Raw genomic sequence first — 22,335 nt, 5'->3', positions numbered from 1 at the left:
ATATAAGGCCTTTTTACTTTCCAAGGCATGGACTCGGACAAGTGTGCAGATTAGAAGTTTTGACTTAATCGCTGCATGCTTTTTCGGGATCAGTAACGCAAAGTGTTAAAGTCAGGAGGCCCCAATGGAGGTCATCAATGGCACCCCCAAATTTTCTATAATTTTTTATCATAATTTTCTATGAAAAAAAATAAAGGCTACTATTGCAGATGTCTTTGGCGTGGCTGTCAAACTGTTCTCAATACCATGAATTGTTTCAAAGTCACCGAGCTGGAACAAGTAGGCAGCTTGGGTGTTTTATTTAAAATCGCAAGCGTGCTCCAGTTCAATAGCTCAGAATTTTTAGGTACTGAAGATCAGCATTAACACGAAGCAAAAATAGCATTTTTATTTTAAAGCTCAGCACTCTCTCAACAAGCTCTGGTACTTTTCAAAGACCAGCTATTACATTAATATTAGCACATATCCATTACGATTACACTAAATTTCAAATTAAACTAGCAAACTTTAAAAATGTCTATACAGCCTTGTCTTTGAACTAATTTTGGGAGATGGAGGAATTTATTATACAAGAATCACAAACTACTGTCTTGTCATAGGCTATGCAGTAAGGAAGGACCTGCTACTGATGGATCCTTCAACAAAAACAAATATATATGTGGGAAGACGTCACCATTGTTCCCCATTTACAGTTGTGTCTGCATCGGGACAGACATACTATAAAGTAAAAAACACTCCTGGTAATTAATATTTTCCCTTCAGAAAAACAAATCTATCTACAGTGAAAAAGTCAGAAGTATTACTGGATAACTCCCTTTCCAGAAATCCTCCAGGACAGTCACATGATAGGTTTAAAAAGTCCACCCACATGCTGCTCATGAGTCGTATAAGGATGACCTAGGCAGCAAAGGCTAACAGCCTGATATATCTAGTCTATATCAGACTAGATATATCCAGTAAGGGTGGGGGTCCACTGTCCTGGTCCTGGAGGATTCCTGGAAAGCGTTATCAGGTAATAACTCAGACTTTCCCCAAGTCATCCTCCAGGATGGTCACATGAAACCCCAACTATACGTACCTAGGATGAAACTCTTGCTTGCAGGACCTTTCGACCAAAGGTCAGATCTTGGACGGAGACCAGAACAATCCTGTAGTGTCTCACAAAAGTGGAGTCACTGGACCAGGTGGCTGCTTGGCAAAATTTGTACGATAGATGCCCCAGCCGTTTCTGCTCATGAGGTAGCTACAGAGCGAGTGAAGTGTGCCTTCAAATTTGGTTGACTGGCTTGGATTTGGGTCAAGTAGGTCGTTTATTGCCATCCTATAGAACGATGGTAATATCACTTCTTGTGTCTGATTAACACTGATGCAACATTAGAGAGGAACATGTATGTTTGTTTGAGTATCAGTTTTTCTGTAAAATGCATGCAGAACAGTTATTTTATAGACAGGGCTTGTAACTCACTTACACGTCTAGCCAATGTGATGGCAACAAGTAATGTTACCTTAAAAGTAAGGTGTTTAAGGGATGTTTCCGTGAGTGGCTCAAAAGGGTCTTTGGTGAGGGCCTTGAGGACCAACAAGAGATCCCAGGAGGCTTCCCTGAGGCTCTTGCTGGAGTGGGTTCTCCTCTCAATGGATTTACCTCTAATGGATTGTCGTTGATCAGCATGTCCAGGTTACTGAGAAGGCTGCCGCATGGATCTTGAGGGTACTCACTGCTAGCCTGGCTTCTGCACCCTCCAGGAGTTAGTCTAGAATGGTACATATGGTATTTGATGACTGGGATGGATCAGGGCATGGAGGCAAGCATCCTGTCAGGGGTTACTAGATGGGTTTCAATCTTGAATTTCCTGTATTGGATTGATCTGTTCGGGCCTTTCAGGTTTAGGATTAGGCGATATTTGCCCGAGGGTTTTGCCCTGAGGAAAACTTGGGAGTAGAAACCCAATACCTGCTGAGAAGGATGTAGTTCTAGTATCACCCTTTTTAGTAGTTACGGGACAGCTATCTCCATGGCTTTCCTTTGGCATAGTGAATCCGAGTGTAATGATCTAGAAGCTGGTTGGAGGATTTGTCAAATTCTATCTTGCATCCCCTCTATTTGCAGGATGAAAGGGTTTGCACAGAAACGGTCATTGTTGGAAAAAGTGCCATAATCTTCCTTCCACTGGCAGGCTGGCGTCATTGAGGTTTGTTGTTGGAGGCCAAAGTTGGGGAAGGGGGCGTTAGATCTCTCCTTGTTTTTGTTAAAGGCCCATCTTCGCTGGGGATGGGTCTTTCCCCTTTTGATTGAGTTTCTCCTCTTGGGCAACGAAAAAAAAAACTCTTCAGCTTTTTTCGGCCTTCTGAATGGGAACCCTTTGGATTTGTCGGCTGACCTTGGTAATACTTGGTCAAGCTCTGAACTGAACAGTAAGCTACTGTCAAAGGGAATGTTACATTACTTATTCTTTGACACGTAGGGTCCATCCCAGGTCTTGAGCCAGAGGGCCCTTCTGGCCACCTTAATCAGGTCTGTGGTACGAGCTGAAAAGCAAACAGCTTCTGCCATATATGCCACTCCCTTTTCTATCACGATCAAGGAATCCAACGCCTCCTCTGTGACGGGGACTTTTTCCAGATGACCACAGAGTTGTTCCAGCCAGAATAACCCATACCTGACTGCAGGTATTGGCCATATAGGATCCTTCAGAAGACCCATATCCTCAAGGATAAATTTTACTTTGAGACCCTGGCCAAAGATGGGTCTAATTTTGGACATTTGGCAGGGGCACCCTATGTTTCTTCAAAAGTGAATCTCCTTTTTAGGGCTTAGTAAAAAAAACACGTTTTCCAGTCATTCCCATTCTTGGATTAGGATTCCTTTGAGTGATTGGTGGACTGGAAAGGACCCGTTTTTTTGGTCTCCTGCAGACCTCTGTATAACCAGTCACGAACCAAATCAGTGGTCTGAGCTTCCTGGACATCCTTTTATGTAGATAGCCTTGAGGAGTTTGTCCATTTCCTCTGCTGGAAACAGGTGTTTTTGGGGTTCTGCCCAACCTAGTTCGAAAACAGAATTGGAGCCATCTTGAATTAGGAGCTCCTATTCCTCTTCACAGTCAGGAGCTCAGCTGCGGCTGAGGGACAGTGTGAGATTTTAAAGTCTTCCCTCGATGTGCACTACTCGGGTTAGAGGACGATGATGGTTGATACGCACTCTTCATTTCGCTAATGGATACCTGAAGGGATTTTAGAGTGGATGTTATTTTCCTCTTTAAATCTAGAAGTCTTTTTCCAATGGCTTTGTCTCCTCGCTGACAATCTTTTTTATGCATCTATGGCATAACAGCTTGTCAGTATCTGGGGGAAGTCTACGCGATAAGTATGGCAGTATTTTTTTTTTTGTCTGACGCCTCTGCAGCTTCCTGGGCTTTGGGTTGCAAGATAATAGACAAGGAGAGTTCCATCAGACAAATATTCATGCACATAAGGCAGTATCTCCTCCACATCCTTTCCTCCTGCTTACCAAGGCAATGCTGGGGCCTGGCTCTGCAGCCCCTGGTAGAAGGGCTTGGTCCACCATTAGGACCACCTGGAAGAACAAGAGCCCGCCAGTCCTTTCCGATCATAGCTGCCACCAGCTTGCGACCAAGTGTTTATAAGGTGATCAGGAAGTGTGAAGTGGACGGGCGGGGACCCCTGATCTGCCCCTCGTTAAGCCGTCGGCAAATCTCAGCACTTGAGAGCACCATGGAGAGATGGCCGTATCGATTCCCTTATCCAAGATGGCAGCCGGACTACTTCCAGTCACGGCGCCATCTCGATAACGTCACTTCCACCACAACGTTCCCAGCAAACTGGGGTGCTGCATGAGTTTTCTCCCTGCTCTCTGGAGAGACACGTGCAAGCCCAGATAGGATGGATTGACAGCTCAGATACAGAAACTCCTTTCTGGCGAGTAACTTTCGGGCTCTTCAATCCCCCACACTAAGCCTGAAGGGATGAGTTGGAAGGGGGGCCAAGGCACCCTATCCCCCTGCCACCTCTACTACACTGCCTGGTATGAGTGGGTATGGGGGATGAGTAACAGCAGAGGGGGTCAGCGACCTGTGGGGAGAGCCTAGCTGAATCCTCCCCAGGATTTCCTCTGTCCCTCCCCCAGAAAAAAGGTGCCTGGAACTGGCTGCCTCACCAGTTGGAAAACAGGCAGAGGAAGGAGGTGTCCAGGGAATGCTTGCCATGGACAAAGTAAAAAAATAAATAAATAACCTGGGGATGGATGTCTTCTTCAGTGTTCATGCTTGCAGAACAGGAAATACAAGAACTGAGGGGCAGCCGGTGGGTGGCCTTTTTAAACCTGTGCTTGGGTTTCCTGCAGGAGGAGGAGGAGCCTATCATGTGACCGTCCAGGAGAAGACTTGGGAAAGTATTACATAGGCCAAAAAGGTACCAACTCAAAAAAAGGGACTAAATATAAAACTGAGAAAAAAAAAGTGGATGCTATGGACCAATTGGTTTCTTTGCCTCAGTTTAAGTAAATATAGCCTATGTATCTCAAATATAGACAGACATTTTACCATTCTACTAAATCCTTCCAATAATTATGTAAGCAAGTTTAAGTTACATAAAAAAAAAATAATCTATCGTATTTGCTGGACTACACGTGGCTTACATTACAGAAGTGTCAAGTTTATAAGCAATATTTGCATAGCAAGTGGTAAGTGCAGTCCACGTATGTCACGTTGTTCAAGACACTTAACCACCTACACCCATAAAGTAGTTATACTGTGCCAGGAATAGTGTCAATGGCAACCCACTGCCGTGGGGATATCACTGGGCGATAAGGCACAGCTTTATAAGCACTCCTATTTAACCATCTGGTTTAGACTATATCCCGTTAAGACAGGTGAGCCATTTAGATGGAAATATAGGGCAATTCTACATCTACAGTAGAGACAGACAAACTAAAATTAAAAAAACCCAATTGTCATTTAGTTACACATTTCCCCAAAAACGTTCACTTGAGTTATTTTCAATATGGAGGTAAATTCTATGTACCAGCTTCCCGCTTGATGACCTTGATTCAGATTGTATACAACTAAAAACAAAACTGCTCAATGGCAGGAGGATTTTTTATTTTTTTTTTTAATATAAAGGGGCTACAGTAACAAATGATTTGACAGTTCTTGCTTCGATAACAAAGGAAGCTCCCCTGCCATGCTCCCAATAACATGAACAATATACTACACAGACTGGTTAATATGGAACTTTAGCTTAAAAAATATAATCGGAGGAAGGGGGTTATTGCAGCAACAACTCTGTCTTTCGCAATAAATGCTTCATACCTGCCTTCTAGCAAAATTTCTTTAGGATTGTATAGTTGTACAGGTTCCAATTTCCGCATGCCATGGTGCAGAGATGTAGAACAAGAGCACATGCATAGGAGTTCCAGCAGCACAGGACCGCTAATCAAGATGGCCAAATATGCCAAACCCAGAAGACCACTGGGTGATGTCCGCAGTGACAAGAAGTTGATCGAGGTCACATGGCTGGAGGCAAGGTGTTGCTGTAGACAATTTCTGCTTTATATATTCACACACACACACACTTTATATCACTACTTTTCCTTTTTATTCCCTTTTCAAAATAAAATAATTTGCAGGCTAAAGAAACATTTAGTGTATTAGGGCCCTTTTACATGAGTGTTTCGTTTAGTCTAGATCCCAATGTCAGTTTTTCAGAAAGATCCAGACAAACACAATGTATGATCATCCATTTACATTCATGTCCCTTCAGGTTTATTTTAATTTTTTTTTTTTAATCCGCGTTTCACCCTGCGTAATCCGGTTTAGATGGATATGAACAGATGCTTTCCATGTACGTCCGTTTTTAAGCAAAACAACATTTTTGTTTATACACCACCTCTGATTGGTTTCTGCAACTAAAAAAAAAAAAAATGGATGCAAAAGTGTAGACTGATGTGACCTGAACTGAAATGCAAGATGTAATTTTCTTAGCAAAAAATACAACTGAACTCATGACACTCACGTAAAAAAAGACTCAAATAGTTTTAGCAGTTAAATAGTGTATCTCTTTTTTTCCTTCAACAGACCAAAAAGACAACTGAGGAGGAAGGACAGACTGAGGGATTTTGGCTTCCAAAGAGTCTCTCCAAGTAAGGGGCAGTTGGAAGCAAAGCATTAGTTACAAATGATACAGGTTTGCCAACAAGTCCTCATGCACACCTGACGTTATAAAAACAGCAGTAGCTTTAGCTGTAGAAGGACGCATTAAAAATGCAAGCTTTGGGGGGGGGGGGGGGGGGGGTTTCCAGCCCAAAGAAAAAATGCTGATAAAAGCCTAGGTGTGCATGGACATTTGGGATAACATGCTGGGGAGTTTACTGGCTGCAGAAAAAGACAAACACCTGGAGCCAAAAACAGCAGCTGTAAAAAAACGTCCAGTGTAGATGAGGCCCAAGGGCTCTTTCACATGGGCGCTCTGTACGTCCGTATTTCATCCCATTTTTTTTGCAGATGAAAAACAGATAATGCATGTCAATAGGATTGCTGATGTCAGCGAATGACCATCCGCTGACATCCATTTTCGTCCTTTTTGGAACGGAACAGAACCCTATTTTTCTTCCGTTTAAAAAAAAAGGAACGGATGCAAAATCAGATGTCAGCGGTGTCATCTGCTAACATCCGCAATACCCATAGACATATATTATGTCCGTATATCATCCGCAAACGGATGGGATGATATGCAGACATACGGAGCGGATGACACAAGTGTCATCCATGTTGGTGAAAAAAAAAAAAGTGCCGCAGCGGAATAAAAAAAAAAAAAAAAAAAAAAAAAAAAAAATCGGAGCGGCCGTGTGAAAGAGCCCCAGTGTCATCTGAAGACCTCACCCAGCAGAGGGAAAGGTTTATATATTTTTTTTGTTTACTCTTAATGAGATCTTGTCTACAATACTTGCACTGTAGCAGGTACAGAATATATGAGGTCTTGCAGTTAAATTTCTTCGATATGCCTAACAGATCTATTTTTCTTTTTAAATAAATGATAAATTTCTTCAATGTGCTTAAAAAAAAAAAAAAAAAAAAATGTGTTAAGTAAATGCATTTTTACAGATTACATAATTGAATATTTAAACAAGGATATTTTTTTGTGCACGGCTCCCTATAAAAGAGTTAAGTAGCAATGCCCCAATAAAACAGCCAAAATAAAACTGTAGGTCACTCACTAATCACAATGGCTAACCAATCATATGGGCAAGTGCCCAAAACATGGGAAGGAACTGTAAAATTTTCCATGAAGCCATGTCAGTCTTATGTGGAAACCGGTGTTGTAAATAATCACAATAATCCTAAAACCCCAATTTACTGTTAAATCTCCCTGCACATTTCCCTTCTACCAGCCCCATATAAAGAACAATTCCTCTCTGTCTGGGAGGATGTTTCAGGGCAGTTAAGCTCATTCTAGCACCACACAAGCGGAGAAACCAGTCCTCCCTGTCGACCTTGTTTCTGCACCCATCTCACTTTCATACACACCTGCCGGGCCAGTACTAGAGTACAAGGATAGTTTGCACTTCAGGAGAACGTATGTCCTGTTCAGCTCACTTGGTAAATATTGGCTCATATAGTTGCAGGAAATATTCCAAGAAGCAGGTAGATAAACACCTGCAGAGACCAGAAAGTCGAGGGGAAACAGCAACTCAGCATGCCAATACTTCCAGACAAGCAGGCTTGATTAATGAGTCACCTATTGCTACCTCATATTAGGGGTTGGGGGCAAGAGCAACAAGTTCTACAATATCACACTGGGGGGGGGGGGGGGGGAAAGTGATTACTGTGCCTCTGTATAATAATATTTAAAATGAACATTAGATATAGGTTTACTCCAATTGACATGTTCTAGAACATAGAAGATAGGCATGCTGTTCTCAAAAGATTTGGCAAATACCCGGAAATCAGATATGGAATGGATCCTCTGGGTAAACTAATCATATGACAGTACTGTCATTTAAACTAGTCACAGTACTGCCCACCTTTATAAAAAAATATATTATTATATATATATATATATATATATATATATATACACACACACATACACACACACATACATATATTACATACACATATATATATATATATATATTACATACATACATACATATACACACACACAAAAAAAAAAATGTAATTAGTTGTGCAACATATCAAGGGGTGGGCATAGACAGCTCAGCAAAGGCAAATCTTGTATTACCATTGTTCTCTAGTCTCCTTACTAAGGGCGGCCATACACTGTTCGAATCTAAGCCAGTTCAGCAGGAACTCGCCGAGATATGAACAGTGTACAACTGGTCTTTTTAAAAAGGAAACTATTGGGAACAAAAGAGATAAAAGATCCCGAACTCTTGATGGGCACGCTGAATGTAGCAAGTTAAATCGATCAGCGGCTCATAAATCGCTGTCTCCTCCCTGCGGGGACAGCCTTAGTAAGGAGACTTGAGAACAATGAGAATACAAGATCTGCTGTAAATACCCTAAAATGTGACCAAACCCAAATCTTACAGTAATGGTCAATAGCTAGTCAACATCATCTTTGGTTAAGCAATTACTGAAGCTGGCCAAACACATAGCAATTTGATAAAGAATTTCAAATTTTGGTTCTACATTTTGTTAAAATTGCAAAGTAAATGGGTGGTTTCCATTGACTATGGATCGAAATTGCCCCAATCAAACTTAGTGGGAAAAAAAAAAATTGGATTAAAAAATTACCATTGTTTTTTCCCCTCCATTTTCAATTCAAACTCTCAAACCTTTATTAAAGCTTTCAATTACAAAGTTTTCACTTTACAAGTGGCCAGATTCTAGGGGTCAAACTTGTGGTAGATTTCTTAGTTTCTAATGAACACTGGACGGAAGTGTTTCAAATGGACTGAAAATTGCCACATGTATAGCTAGCTTGAGAGTCTAGTCTCCACATCCTGGTAACTAGAAAGGTAAAAAACTCGTAGGAAAACAAACAACTCAAATTCAAATAGTTGGCCATGCTGGGGATACAAGTATGCAGTGAGAAGAAAAAAATCATAACATTTCGGCAGAACTAAATCTTACAGCAGTTAACATTCCTAAACCAAGGACAAATTTGACCAATTGCATCAAAAGACCTGACTTTTTTTTATTTGGGACAAATGGAAGTATTAAATTAGTATTCAACTTCATTGGTCCAGGGGACCACTCTTGCCAGGGCGTATTGCCTACACATACCTCCCCAACTTTTTGAGATGGGAACAAGAGACACCCATTAGCAAAAAGGTAGGCAGGCGTAGGACACACCCCCAGCCACTGCCCCTTAAAAAGGAGAATTCTACAAAATAAGTTATTAGTATTCTTATATTTTATCTACTACTAATGCTTTATATTAGCTTTTGAAATTTACAAATGTAGTAATTTAGAAATTGGATGAAAGGTTTACCACTGGGAAATACTTCTTGAACGACAAAGTGTAATTTTATATACAACTAAATAATTCAGACCAAAATGAGGGACAAATGAAGAGGACAGAGGGACTTTTTCTAAAATCAGGGACAGTTTGGAGCTATGCATACAACTTAGAAAAATAAAGGAAAACAGGACTTACAACAATTAGCCCAAATTGTAAATCAACCACTTTGATATTAGCAAATTGCTCAATTACATTGCCTTCCTAATAAGTTCATGATCATGTTTACAAAGGTATATTACTTAACCGTTAATAAAAGTTGCAGGTGCAAACAAAGCCTAAACGTCTGTCTTTAGACAAGCTAAATAGCCCTGCAAGGAATGTAGAAGCTCTACATTATAGGTCTGTTCAGACATGAAATGTAACCTGGACATCTCTAGCGGTCTTAGAATTTATTATCTTTGAAAAAGGACCTGAGGGGTATTCTGGAGGGAGACAAAGATCAGAGTTGCTTTCACTGTAGTGACACAGCCTGGAGGAAGAGCTGATATTTCAAGGTATTAAAACTGGTTTCATGTAACCAAACAACAGCAAATGGAAAATGCTGAACTAGACAAACTAAAAGTGCATCTGCGTAACCGACGTCACTGCAAGTCAGAGGGAAAGGAAAATGAATGAAAACCTCAGCTGGAATATAATATCTAGGCCAGTTTCAGAGGTTTGTTTTCAATCGATTCTTCCTTTAGTCTTCTATACATAAATATTTTCTTATGCATTAATCATTCTAATGCACAGTAACCAACACAGATTCAGAGCTCAAGTTTACAGAGCATAATGACCAACCTTATTTGTATAAAAGTTGAACAGATATCCGGTCTGCAGCCAATACAACAGTGCTTAAAGGACCATGATATAAAAGCAAAAACTGCTTGAAGAGTGCTGCACCAGATAAATACTTTGTCAATATAATAAATGCAGTGAATTCAAGGGATTAAAATAGTAAAAATAACTGGTGTAAAGTATTCCGTGAGATAAGTCCATAAGTGTCCAATAATCTAGTGGAAAAGGAACTCCAACAAAATGGTGAGAATATCCCACAAGAAATTCCACAACACCTCTGTGCATATATCCTACCACCGGATAGATTGGTCTCTCACCTCAGCCACAGACCCGTAAAGGGTCAATGATCACATGAATCAGCTGTATCAACCAGGAGGCTCCCTTCCTTACTCTCTCGGTCAGCCCAACATGGATGGATCAAGGTGGGGGTAGAGGAACGTCAATCAAACTCGGAATAGGTGCATGTATAAATATAAAGGACAAATATAGTGCTCTCCATCTGATAATAGTTAATTGAAGTATATGAATGGTACTCGCATTCAGCGGCACTCGATGGTGCATGCTTGTATTGCAGACAGATACACACTTACACTGGGACCAAGGGAAAGCGTGACGTCCGGTACACAGGCTCCGCCCCCCTATACGCGTTACGTCATTGCTACCAATAGCCTTCGACTTCTTCAGTAGGAGGACCCCGACTGAAGAAGTCGAAGGCTATTGGTAGCTCTGACGTAACGCGTATAGGGGGGGCGGAGCCTGCATACCTGACGTCGCGCTTTCCCTTGGTCCCAGTGTAGTGTGTTTCATCTGTCTGCAATACAAGCGTGCACCGTCGAGTGCCGCTGAATGCGAGTACCATTCATATACTTCAATAAACTATTGTTATCAGACGGAGAGCACTATATTTGTCCTTTATATTTATACATGCACCTATTCCGATGTTTGATTGAAGTTCATCCATCCATGTTGGGCTGACAGAGAGTAAGGAAGGGAGCCTCCTGGTTGATACAGCCGATTCATGTGATCATTGACCCTTTACAGGTCTGTGGCTGAGATGAGAGACCAATCTATCCGGTGGTGGGATATATGCACAGAGGTGTTGTGGAATTTCTTGTGGGATATTCTCACCATTTTGTTGGAGTTCCTTTTCCACTAGAATATTGGACACTTATGGACTTATCTCACGGAATACTTTACACCAGTTATTTTTACTATTATAATCACTTGAATTCACTGCATTATATTGATCTAAGTATTTATCTGGCGCAGTTTTTATTTCCATTATTGTGAGGTGTTACACAATTTAGTGTTTGCTGCCGGATAACTGAATTGCACTTTTATATATTTGCACTTCTAGTTTCAATCATTTTCATTTCTGGTTTCTATTATTGGTTGGTTTGCGCTGATAATTTTTTTGTACATGATATACAAGCACACACACAGCAGGCTACCAAAACTAAAATATTTGGGAGAGGCTTCAAACTTCCACCACTTGACAGTTTCTTATAGCTCCCAGAAGCCTTGTGGGGAGTTCTGCACTTGAGCTCCTGATTCTGAAAGCCAGCTGTGGCCATTATGAAGGGTCACTCTTATTTGATGCTATGGAGTATAAAGACAGGTGGTGGTGGAGAAGACAGGTGGTGGTGAAACACAAGGGTGGTAAACCACCCAAAAGGATAACAGGTAGGCAGAACAGAATTGGAATTATGGCAGGAACATATCACTCCTTGAACATCCAAATAATAAGAAACCCAAAAGCTGACCTAGCACACCAAGCTTTACTAGAACAGACATCTCACTTGGGAGGGTGGAGACCAATCCCTGATGGAGGTCTCCCTGACCAATATTGACATTCAACTACCAACAGCCATTTTAGTGCCCTTTTGCCTAAAATACTGGTTTACCCAGTATAGGCAGCACACCAAAGTTACGTAAGGGGCCGATATACCCAGAACAAAACACGTATTAGTAAAGTTCCTTCTGTCTGCACAAAAAGATAATAGTCCGGCACTATTGCTCTGCAGCCAAATGTTAAATTAGAGCTGCCATCTTTGGCAAAATGCAGAAAAACAAGAGGTCTGATTATATGTAAAACAGCTGATTATTTTCCTCTGCGATTACTTGACAAACTCCACTGAGACACAATATGCCACTTTACTGTAGGAAACCCGATGTGCAGTTTAAGGCGGAACTTCACTCTCCCAAACAACATTTTTAAATCCTAATGCTGCTAGCATTAGCAAAAAGATAGGAAAGTATATATTACCTTTTTTTTTTTTTAATCTTTTTTTTTCTCCATTTCTTCAGTTACTTCCTGGTTTCCTGCCTAGGCAAATTATGTCGTCATACATCCCAGGAGTCTTCAGGAGAGAATGAGAGGAGGAGGGGTTTTCTCAGCTAAGCACACTCTCCTACATGCATGCTTGAGCTAATGGCCGATTGCAGGAAGTTAATGCTACATGAATTATCTGCCCTTACTGAAGATGGCCAAGACCAGAAATGCTAACGGGTGTTTTCTAAAGCAAATTCTCAATGAAATAAAGCATGAAGACATGGATGAATGCTTTGAGTATTAAAGACTAATGAGCGTTTTATGGTCTGTGTTGTTCAGATGCAGTGAAGATCTGCTGTAAAAATTCACGTAAACTGCCAAATCTGAAAAAAGGCACCTAGAGCACTGACTACACATTATTATTGTCAAGATTGTAGAGCACCTTTTGAACATTACTATTGGTACATAACTGTGATAGGCAGTCTCATTGACCAACAGTGAAGTGGAGGCAGGAGAAGAAATGAACATGACAGACTCAAGGGATCCAAATTTTCTCCCAAAGCATTCTGCACACAAAAATTGGAACTCATTTAGAGCGGAGCTGGTTTTTCCCAGTTTTGGATACAGACGGGAAGGGATAAAATGCAGCCAAATGATCTTCCTGTCTCTGTTAGGGGGATTTAGCATCTTCCTGTGAAGTAATGCAATTTATAACTTATAAATAAGCTTAAAGCAAGATTACATTTAACCAATATGAAGGGGAGCGTCAAATGTGTAAACAGAGATCACACAGCCTGCTACCGTCACCTGGGAATGCGCCTCTATAATGAGGTTATAATTAGAGACTCTACGTTGCAAGTTGTGTTTTCAAACAACTCCTACAAAAAGATACTGTATTTATTGGTTTCACCAAGTCTTCCATTATGAAAGCTGTATCCATTACACAATGGCTATAAAATTACTGTGTATTAGGTCACAAGTGCCTGGTTCAAACTGTGATACCAATAATGGCACTTTTCCACTGCAAGTACCAGCTCGGCTCTATTCGGCCCGGTTTGCTTTTCCACTGCTGGTACCGCATGGTACGGTGTTGGAAGGGTTCGGTTCGGTACAGTATGGTTTGCTTTTCCACTAAAGAAGTACTAAAGTTAAGTGGGTGGGATAACAACGGGGTGGGTGGGATTCTCTGACCAATCAGCAGCTAGTAGTGACTGCATGCAAAGGATTGTGGGATATGGTACCTCTTGGAACCACAATCGAGTAGGTACTGTTTTTGAGAGCCGTACTGTTCGGTTCCATGCAGTGGAAAAGTGCCGCCGTACCGTAGCAAACCATGCGGTACCAGCAGTGGAAAAGCACAAAAGCGAGCCGAACCGTTCGGTTCCATGCAGTGGAAAAGCGGCATAAGGTAGCTATAATGATGTGTGCACCAATGTGCACTGCTGCTTCTTTCATTCAGGCTCTATTATTGACGTCACCACTAACATTCAGGTGATGAAACTGACAGTTGGGGCTGAAGCACAGTGATTGCAGAGGGTCACATGCCATGCAGCTCCTCGATTTAAAAAATGTCCTTTGTTGTTTTAAGAGAATAAAAAAGGCATTCTGTGATTGGACAGGTGACATAAGGAAGTTAAGAAAGGCCATGGGAGCATCGCAGCCACCTCCACCAATGTCAAGAGGAAGCCATCGCAGCCACCTCCACCAATGCTGTGGGTAGTCATCCAAACCATCAACACCAGTGCTGGGGGGGGGGGGGGGGGGTTACCATTGCATACACCAAGAGCAACACTTAATTGTTTAATTGAGTTTTAATTGCAGCCACTGACACCAATGCCGACACTTACTTTTACTGCCGCAGATACCAACAATGGAGGCTTATTATACTACCACTTTATCGCTTTATTGTGCATTGCAAAAGAAAATGCCGCAGGACCAAAGATTTTAATTATTACAGTTCATTCATAAAATAGGCTGCCTAACTTGACACAATGTACCTCAAAGCATTAAAACAAGCTGCTATTGGGCAACCATTGAAGTGGTGGAGCTGCACTTAAGGGATCTCTTATTTTCCAACTGACCACCACTGATCTACAAGACACTTTAGTTTAGAAGTCAGGTAGGAAATGTGCATCACGGGAACAAACAAACACACACACACACTGACCTTTTCTTTGTCAAAGACAGAATTTGTTAATTCCTCATGACTGCTTTCTGGCTTACCAGTCAGTACATGGCTGACTCAATCCTGTATAGTCAAGAACTTTATCCATAGAAAGACATGTATCTTCAGTATCAGAATGGCCAAAGCACCCCATTCCCCATGCCTAACTGACCACAAATGAACACTTCTCCCAATTAATACTGCCCTGGCCTGCCTAGGCATCCTCTTGATAAAAAGTAGACTTTGCAGGATTATGCAGGTACATGCTATAGAGCGGGGGTCTCCAAACTTTTCAAACAAAGGGCCAGTTTATTGTCCTTCACACTTTAGAAGGGCCGGATTGTGGCCAGTGGGGGCAGAAAATGTCCCGGGCCCGGCATCAGTGAGAATAAATATGGCCTCAGGATTGATGGTTGATAGGAGGAGGAGGAGTGCCCCTATTAGTAGGAGGAATAGTATCCCAATATTGGTATCGGTGGAAGAAATAGTGCCCCTTTTGTTGGTGTCAGTGGGCGGAATAGTGCCCCAAGAGCCAGATAAAGGCTAGCAAAGGGCCACATCTGGCCCCCGGGCCGCAGTTTGGAGACCCCTGCTATAGAGGCTGAAGGCTTTACCACAAACCCCAAGACTGGCATCATTATGCTTTATAAACCGCACCATTACACATTCATCACTGCAGAGGTCAGGGCCACCAGGGAGAAGCCTGCATCCAAAGACTGTGCTCAAAGAAGGGAGAAGAACATTTTAATTTAAAAAAAATGCCCATTTCTAATGTTCTGCAGGAATAAAAATACTTAAAAATTACCTTTTTGGAGGCTTCAGGATGTAGCACTTGTCTAATGTGAAGCTGTCCATCTGTGCATAGGCAGAAGGAAGTACCGACACCAATGTTTATCTCATTGCCTACCGTCTGATTGAACTGCAAGAGAAGAACAAAACATTTCAGCTACAAGTAGAACGATTGTCCTGATTAAAAAAAAATAATAAATAGCAGAACAAAAGATAACATATTTACAGAGCACACAAACTACAGAAATCAGGTTTACATTTTGTTTTTAAAGTTACTAGTTCTGAGGAAACTGTGGAAAATGTGCTTATTGAGCACCCCAATTTATTCGCTGACACTCACAGAAAGCATCCTATTAGTTCTTCATAAGAGACAGACTTGCCTGGACACTGAAAATGTATTCAATATGCCTGGACCAGGATAGAATTAATACATTAATCTACACAATGACAGATTTAAAACATTTTATTTCATCTAGTTTATGAAAGTCATAAAGCTCACAGTACCTCAACACAAACAGCTTGTAGTTATGCATAGAGGAAAATTGAATGTAGACTATGCCCAACGCAGTTAAGGTTAAGGCAGTGTACAATGGGACCACACTGCGCAAGAAGTCCAATGTACTATTTAAAGCGCAACTCCACTTTTGTTGAGGAAAAAAAAAAAAAAAAAACATTCCCCTCTGGGTGATCTATGTACCGTATTTTCCGGCGTATAAGACGGCCCCCCTAATTTTCAAGTTAAAACATACTCGCCTTATAAGACTAACCCCCTTGCGAAGCAAGGCAACACCATTGAAAAACATCAGATTTCTCATAGATCTCCAAGGTACCCCCAAGTACTGTAATACATGTAATCTCTCATAATATCTCCAAGGTACCCTAAGTATTACCAGTAAATGTAATCTCAAGACGCTGGCTGTGTGGGAATCCTGTACCGGTATACCGTATGTACCGTAGCTTCGGCTACATACAGTATACCACGCTGAGCCAATCACAGTGAGCGATGTATTCTATTATTGAATGCAAAGCCTGCTTGGATTGGCAGTGTCAGAGAGGCAGGCTGATGTTACTCCGCCAATCCAAGCAGGCATTGCATTCAATAAATACATCGCTCTCCCTGATTGGCTCAGCGCGGTACACTGTATGTAGCCGAAGCTATGGTACATACGGTATACCGGTACAAAATTCCCACACAGCCAGCGTCTTGAGAGATTACATCTCATACTTTAGGTTACCTTGGAGATATTATACTCGGGTGTATAAGACGACCCCCTATTTTGGGGGATTTTTTTGAGGTTCAAAAGTAGTCTTATACGCCAGAAAATACAGTACATCATTACAAGGATTTTAACAAACTTTGTTGCAGATTCCTACCCTTTTATTATCCTGAAGAAATCACTGTTCGCTCCTCTGGGCTGAGTGGGTCTAATGGGAGTGGTTTCATAATGATCTATAAGCTGTGGCAGCTGCAGGGCTCTAATGAGGAAAGCTGCTGGGCCTGCATCCATTTAGATTTGTTGGCAGTATCTCACCAAAAATGACATTTTGTCGGAGGAGATTCCAGAAATCTGACTTGTATCTTAGTACAGACTTCTGGGAAAATTGGTGAGCCAATCACACAAGCAGGAAATTATGTTTCTTGGGTATGGTCAGTATACATTCTGTGTACAGAACAACTCAAGGTAGCCATATCGCATTACACTGAAAATTACAGCGGCTGCAGACTGAAAAGGAAAAAAGGTAATTTTTAATAACATTCAATTGCAATGCGATTTGTGTCGCAATTGTATACGCTATATTGTTTTTTATTTGCCATTTTGTTTTCCCCACAAAAGTGGAGTTGCCCTCTACGAAAGGGGTTGAACAGCTATAGAAGTTAAAAAAGGTCAGCATCCAGGCACAAATATATATTTCCCCACCATTTACACCTACAATAGATGCTTTGCTCCTATCCTTAATAGGGCTAGCTATGGCTCAATCTATCAGCACTTAGCTGAAATGAAGGCTAATGTTTGGCCCCATTAGCTGACATTGCTGATGAACACGTAACATACTACTTGACTGGCAGTGATGCAAATTAAATACACTAAATCAACCTTCACAACTGACCCTCAATTCGATCAGGAGTCTCAACTTCAACTCTGATTTTACTTGCTGCAGATCATTTCAGATTCCAAAGCCAGAAGATTAGGTAGCCCCTCTTTCTCACAGTACAGGTTGATTTCAACATAGAACCTACTCGCTCGTTAACCATATGCAAAACAAAAGCAAACTGATATACCCAATTTTGGATTTTTTCTAAAATAGTAAGCAAAAAAGGCAGTCAAATTGAATTATTAGTTAATATAAATGATTGCCGAGTAGTGTTGAGCGAACACGGACTGTATTATTCGTGTTCGTACCGAATAATTGGATTTTTTGTACCCGAACACGGACACGGACACTTTACTGTATGTTCGGGTAAAAATCCGTGTTCGGTCGTTTTATTTCCGGGTTTTGCATGCTTTGGCGCTCTTTTCATGGCGGGCTTTCAACAGCCAATCAACAATCGTTTAACTGGTGTGCCTTAAGCCATCCCAGCCATGCCTGCAAATGTCTTAGTAGCTGTGATTGGCCGTCTGAAGCATGTGACCAAGTCTTTATAAGTTCGAGGCAGCCGCAGCGGCGTCATTATGCTGCTTATATCAGGGACAGAGCACACATCAACGTGCTGGCTGCTGATTAGGGAAAGATAGGCAGGAAAAAACCATTTGTGTCCGGATAGAATTGAGGGACAGGTCGGAGTGTTTAGGCAGGGCGAGTTGTAGGCATTTTAGGGATAGAGTCTGCTGAATTATAGGGTCAGTGTCTTCTACAAACTACAATCGATATTGCTGTGTGGGGGGTGGGGTGAATCTGCACTCAATCCTGATCTACGATCTCTTCTCAATCCTGTTAGGGACAGAGTCTGCTGAATTTTAGGGAAACTGTGTTCTACAAACTACAATCGATATTGCTGTGTGGTGTGGGATTGGAGATAGGCAGGTGTCAGTGATCCACATCCATTTTTCTGTGTGTGAGCTGCAGTGAACACAATCTTTTTGGGCTGCAGTGAACACAATCTTTTTGGGCTGCAGTGAACACAATCTTTTTGGGCTGCAGTGAACACAATCTTTTTGGGCTGCAGTGAACACAATCTTTTTGGGCTGCAGTGAACACAATCTTTTTGGGCTGCAGTGAACACAATCCTTTTTGGTGTGCAGTGAACACAATCTTTGTGGGGTGCAGTGAACACAATCTTTGTGGGGTGCAGTGAACAAAATCCTTTTTGGGGTGCAGTGAACACAATCCTTTTTGGGGTGCAGTGAACACAATCTTTTTGGGGTGCAGTGAACAAAATCCTTTGTGGGGTGCAGTGAACACAATCTTTTTGGGGTGCAGTGAACACAATCTTTTTGGGGTGGAGTGAACACAATCTTTTTGGGGTGGAGTGAACAACATCCTTTTTGGGGTGCAGTGAACAAAATCCTTTTTGGGGTGCAGTGAACAAAATCATTTTTGGGGTGCAGTGAACACAATCTTTGTGGGGTGCAGTGAACACAATCTTTTTGGGGTGGAGTGAACAACATCCTTTTTGGGGTGCAGTGAACAACATCCTTTTTGGGGTGCAGTGAACAACATCCTTTTTGGGGTGCAGTGAACACAATCTTTTTGGGGTGCAGTGAACACAATCTTTTTGGGGTGCAGTGAACACAATCTTTGTGGGGTACAGTGAACACAATCTTTGGGGGGTACAGTGAACACAATCTTTTTGGGGTGCAGTGAACACAATCTTTGTGGGGTGCAGTGAACACAATCTTTTTGGGGTGCAGTGAACAAAATCATTTTTGGGGTGCAGTGAACAACATCCTTTTTGGGGTGCAGTGATCAAAATCCTTTTTGGGGTGCAGTGAACACAATCTTTTTGGGGTGCAGTGAACAAAATCCTTTGTGGGGTGCAGTGAACAAAATCCTTTGTGGGGTGCAGTGAACAGAATCTTTGTGGGGTGCAGTGAACACAATCTTTGGGGGGGTACAGTGAACACAATCTTTTTGGGGTGCAGTGAACACAATCTTTGTGGGGTACAGTGAACAGAATCTTTGTGGGGTGCAGTGAACACAATCTTTTTGGGGTGCAGTGAACACAATCTTTGGGGGGTACAGTGAACACAATCTTTTTGGGGTGCAGTGAACACAATCTTTGTGGGGTGCAGTGAACACAATCTTTGTGGGGTGCAGTGAACACAATCTTTGGGGGGGGTACAGTGAACACAATCTTTTTGGGGTGCAGTGAACAACATCCTTTTAGGGTGCAGTGAACACAATCTTTGTGGGGTGCAGTGAACAACATCCTTTTAGGGTGCAGTGAACACAATCTTTGTGGGGTACAGTGAACAGAATCTTTGTGGGGTGCAGTGAACACAATCTTTGGGGGGTACAGTGAACACAATCTTTGTGAGGTGCAGTGAACACAATCTTTGTGAGGTGCAGTGAACACAATCTTTGTGGGGTGCAGTGAACACAATCTTTGTGGGGTGCAGTGAACTCAATCTTTGTGGGGTACAGTGAACACAATCTCATACTTCTGAAGATTTGAGGGTGCTGCCTGTTCCATACTCCCCCTACTCCTCATCTAGCCTTTTAGGGGTACAAACAATAGTAATTGGGGCCTAGTGTGGTTGTGTACGTGTGATATACATACACTTTTTTTGGATCATATTTTCTATTCCGCTATTTAATCAAAAACCTTTGGGGATCAGTTAAATTGGGGGATAGTCTGTGTTGGTACGTGTGAGAGAGATCCACCTTTCCAAGTTGTTGGGGTTCATCTCATACTTCTGAAGGTTTGAGGGTGCTGCCTGTTCCATACTCCCCCTACTCCTAGCCTTTTAGGGGTACAAACAATAGTAATTGGGGCCTAGTGTGGTTGTGTACGTGTGATATACATACACTTTTTTTGGATCATATTTTCTATTCCGCTATTTAATCAAAAACCTTTGGGGATCAGTTAAATTGGGGGATAGTCTGTGTTGGTACGTGTGAGAGAGATCCACCTTTCCAAGTTGTTGGGGTTCATCTCATACTTCTGAAGGTTTGAGGGTGCTGCCTGTTCCATACTCCCCCTACTCCTCATCTAGCCTTTTAGGGGTACAAACAATAGTAATTGGGGCCTAGTGTGGTTGTGTACGTGTGATATACATACACTTTTTTTGGATCATATTTTCTATTCCGCTATTTAATCAAAAACCTTTGGGGATCAGTTAAATTGGGGGATAGTCTGTGTTGGTACGTGTGAGAGAGATCCACCTTTCCAAGTTGTTGGGGTTCATCTCATACTTCTGAAGGTTTGAGGGTGCTGCCTGTTCCATACCCCCCCTACTCCTCATCTAGCCTTTTAAGGGTACAAACAATAGTAATTGGGGCCTAGTGTGGTTGTGTACGTGTGATATACATACACTTTTTTTGGATCATATTTTCTATTCCGCTATTTAATCAAAAACCTTTGGGGATCAGTTAAATTGGGGGATAGTCTGTGTTGGTACGTGTGAGAGAGATCCACCTTTCCAAGTTGTTGGGGTTCATCTCATACTTCTGAAGGTTTGAGGGTGCTGCCTGTTCCATACTCCCCCTACTCCTAGCCTTTTAGGGGTACAAACAATAGTAATTGGGGCCTAGTGTGGTTGTGTACGTGTGATATACATACACTTTTTTTGGATCATATTTTCTATTCCGCTATTTAATCAAAAACCTTTGGGGATCAGTTAAATTGGGGGATAGTCTGTGTTGGTACGTGTGAGAGAGATCCACCTTTCCAAGTTGTTGGGGTTCATCTCATACTTCTGAAGGTTTGAGGGTGCTGCCTGTTCCATACTCCCCCTACTCCTCATCTAGCCTTTTAGGGGTACAAACAATAGTAATTGGGGCCTAGTGTGGTTGTGTACGTGTGATATACATACACTTTTTTTGGATCATATTTTCTATTCCGCTATTTAATCAAAAACCTTTGGGGATCAGTTAACATCAGCATTCCCATCTGACAGCGGGGCCACAGTGGAAGCACAAGGCAGAGGAGGAGGAGGAGGAGGTCGCCAACGCAACCAGGGCACCGCCAGCACCTCAGAAGGCAGGGTTAGCATGGCCGAAATGTGGAAAAGCTTTGTCAGCACGCCACAACAAACAGCAGCACCAGCAGCTCAGATGGAACGTCTTAGCAGGAGGCAGCATTTTACCAACATGGTGGAGCAGTATGTGTGCACACGCCTACATGTAGTGAATGACGGGTCTGCCCCCTTCAACTTCTGGGTCTCCAAATTGGGCACATGGCCTGAGCTTGCCCTTTACGCCTTGGAGGTGCTGGCGTGCCCTGCAGCCAGTGTATTATCTGAACGGGTATTTAGCACGGCTGGGGGCGTTATAACAGACAAGCGCAGCCGCCTGTCCAGAGACAATGTGGACAAGCTCACGTTCATTAAAATGAACCAGGCATGGATCCCACGGGACTTTTCCGTACCTTATGCAGAATAGCAATGGATACCGACCTTACCCACCCATTGTTCCATTTTTGCTCTTTCTCACTCTTTTGGGGTGTACCCTCATTTAAAATTTTTGAAAAGAAGCAGTGTTGGCTACCTCGTCCTCCTCCTCAGGGCCAGATTAATGTAGGGGCTATTGGAGCTGCAGCTCCAGGCCCCTACCTTTTATATAGGCCCCGGGTTGGCCATATTCACTGTTACCGCTCTTCTGTCACTTGTAAACACAGAAGTCTGGCTTCTATGCTCGCTTCCCCAGGCAGCACCCTCAGAACCTC

At 42.2% G+C, this 22,335-nt stretch overlaps 1 protein-coding gene across 2 annotated transcripts in view; it reads right to left on the bottom strand.

The window, feature by feature from the left end:
- The window catches only part of ESRP1 (epithelial splicing regulatory protein 1), a 111,999-nt gene that overhangs the window by 67,641 nt on the left and 22,023 nt on the right, over positions 1-22,335 (bottom strand). For both annotated transcript variants that reach the window (XM_082258325.1, XM_082258326.1), the window contains exon 3: positions 15,526-15,639. In XM_082258325.1, coding sequence (XP_082114451.1) covers positions 15,526-15,639 — 114 coding nt within the window. The remainder of the gene's footprint in view (positions 1-15,525; positions 15,640-22,335) is intronic.

Source organism: Pelophylax lessonae, assembly GCF_965119305.1.
Source record: "Pelophylax lessonae genome assembly, chromosome: 5".
In the NCBI taxonomy this organism is placed as follows: domain Eukaryota; kingdom Metazoa; phylum Chordata; class Amphibia; order Anura; family Ranidae; genus Pelophylax; species Pelophylax lessonae.
The sequence above is the reverse complement of the archived record's forward strand: the minus strand, read 5'-3'. Positions and strand labels throughout refer to the sequence as shown.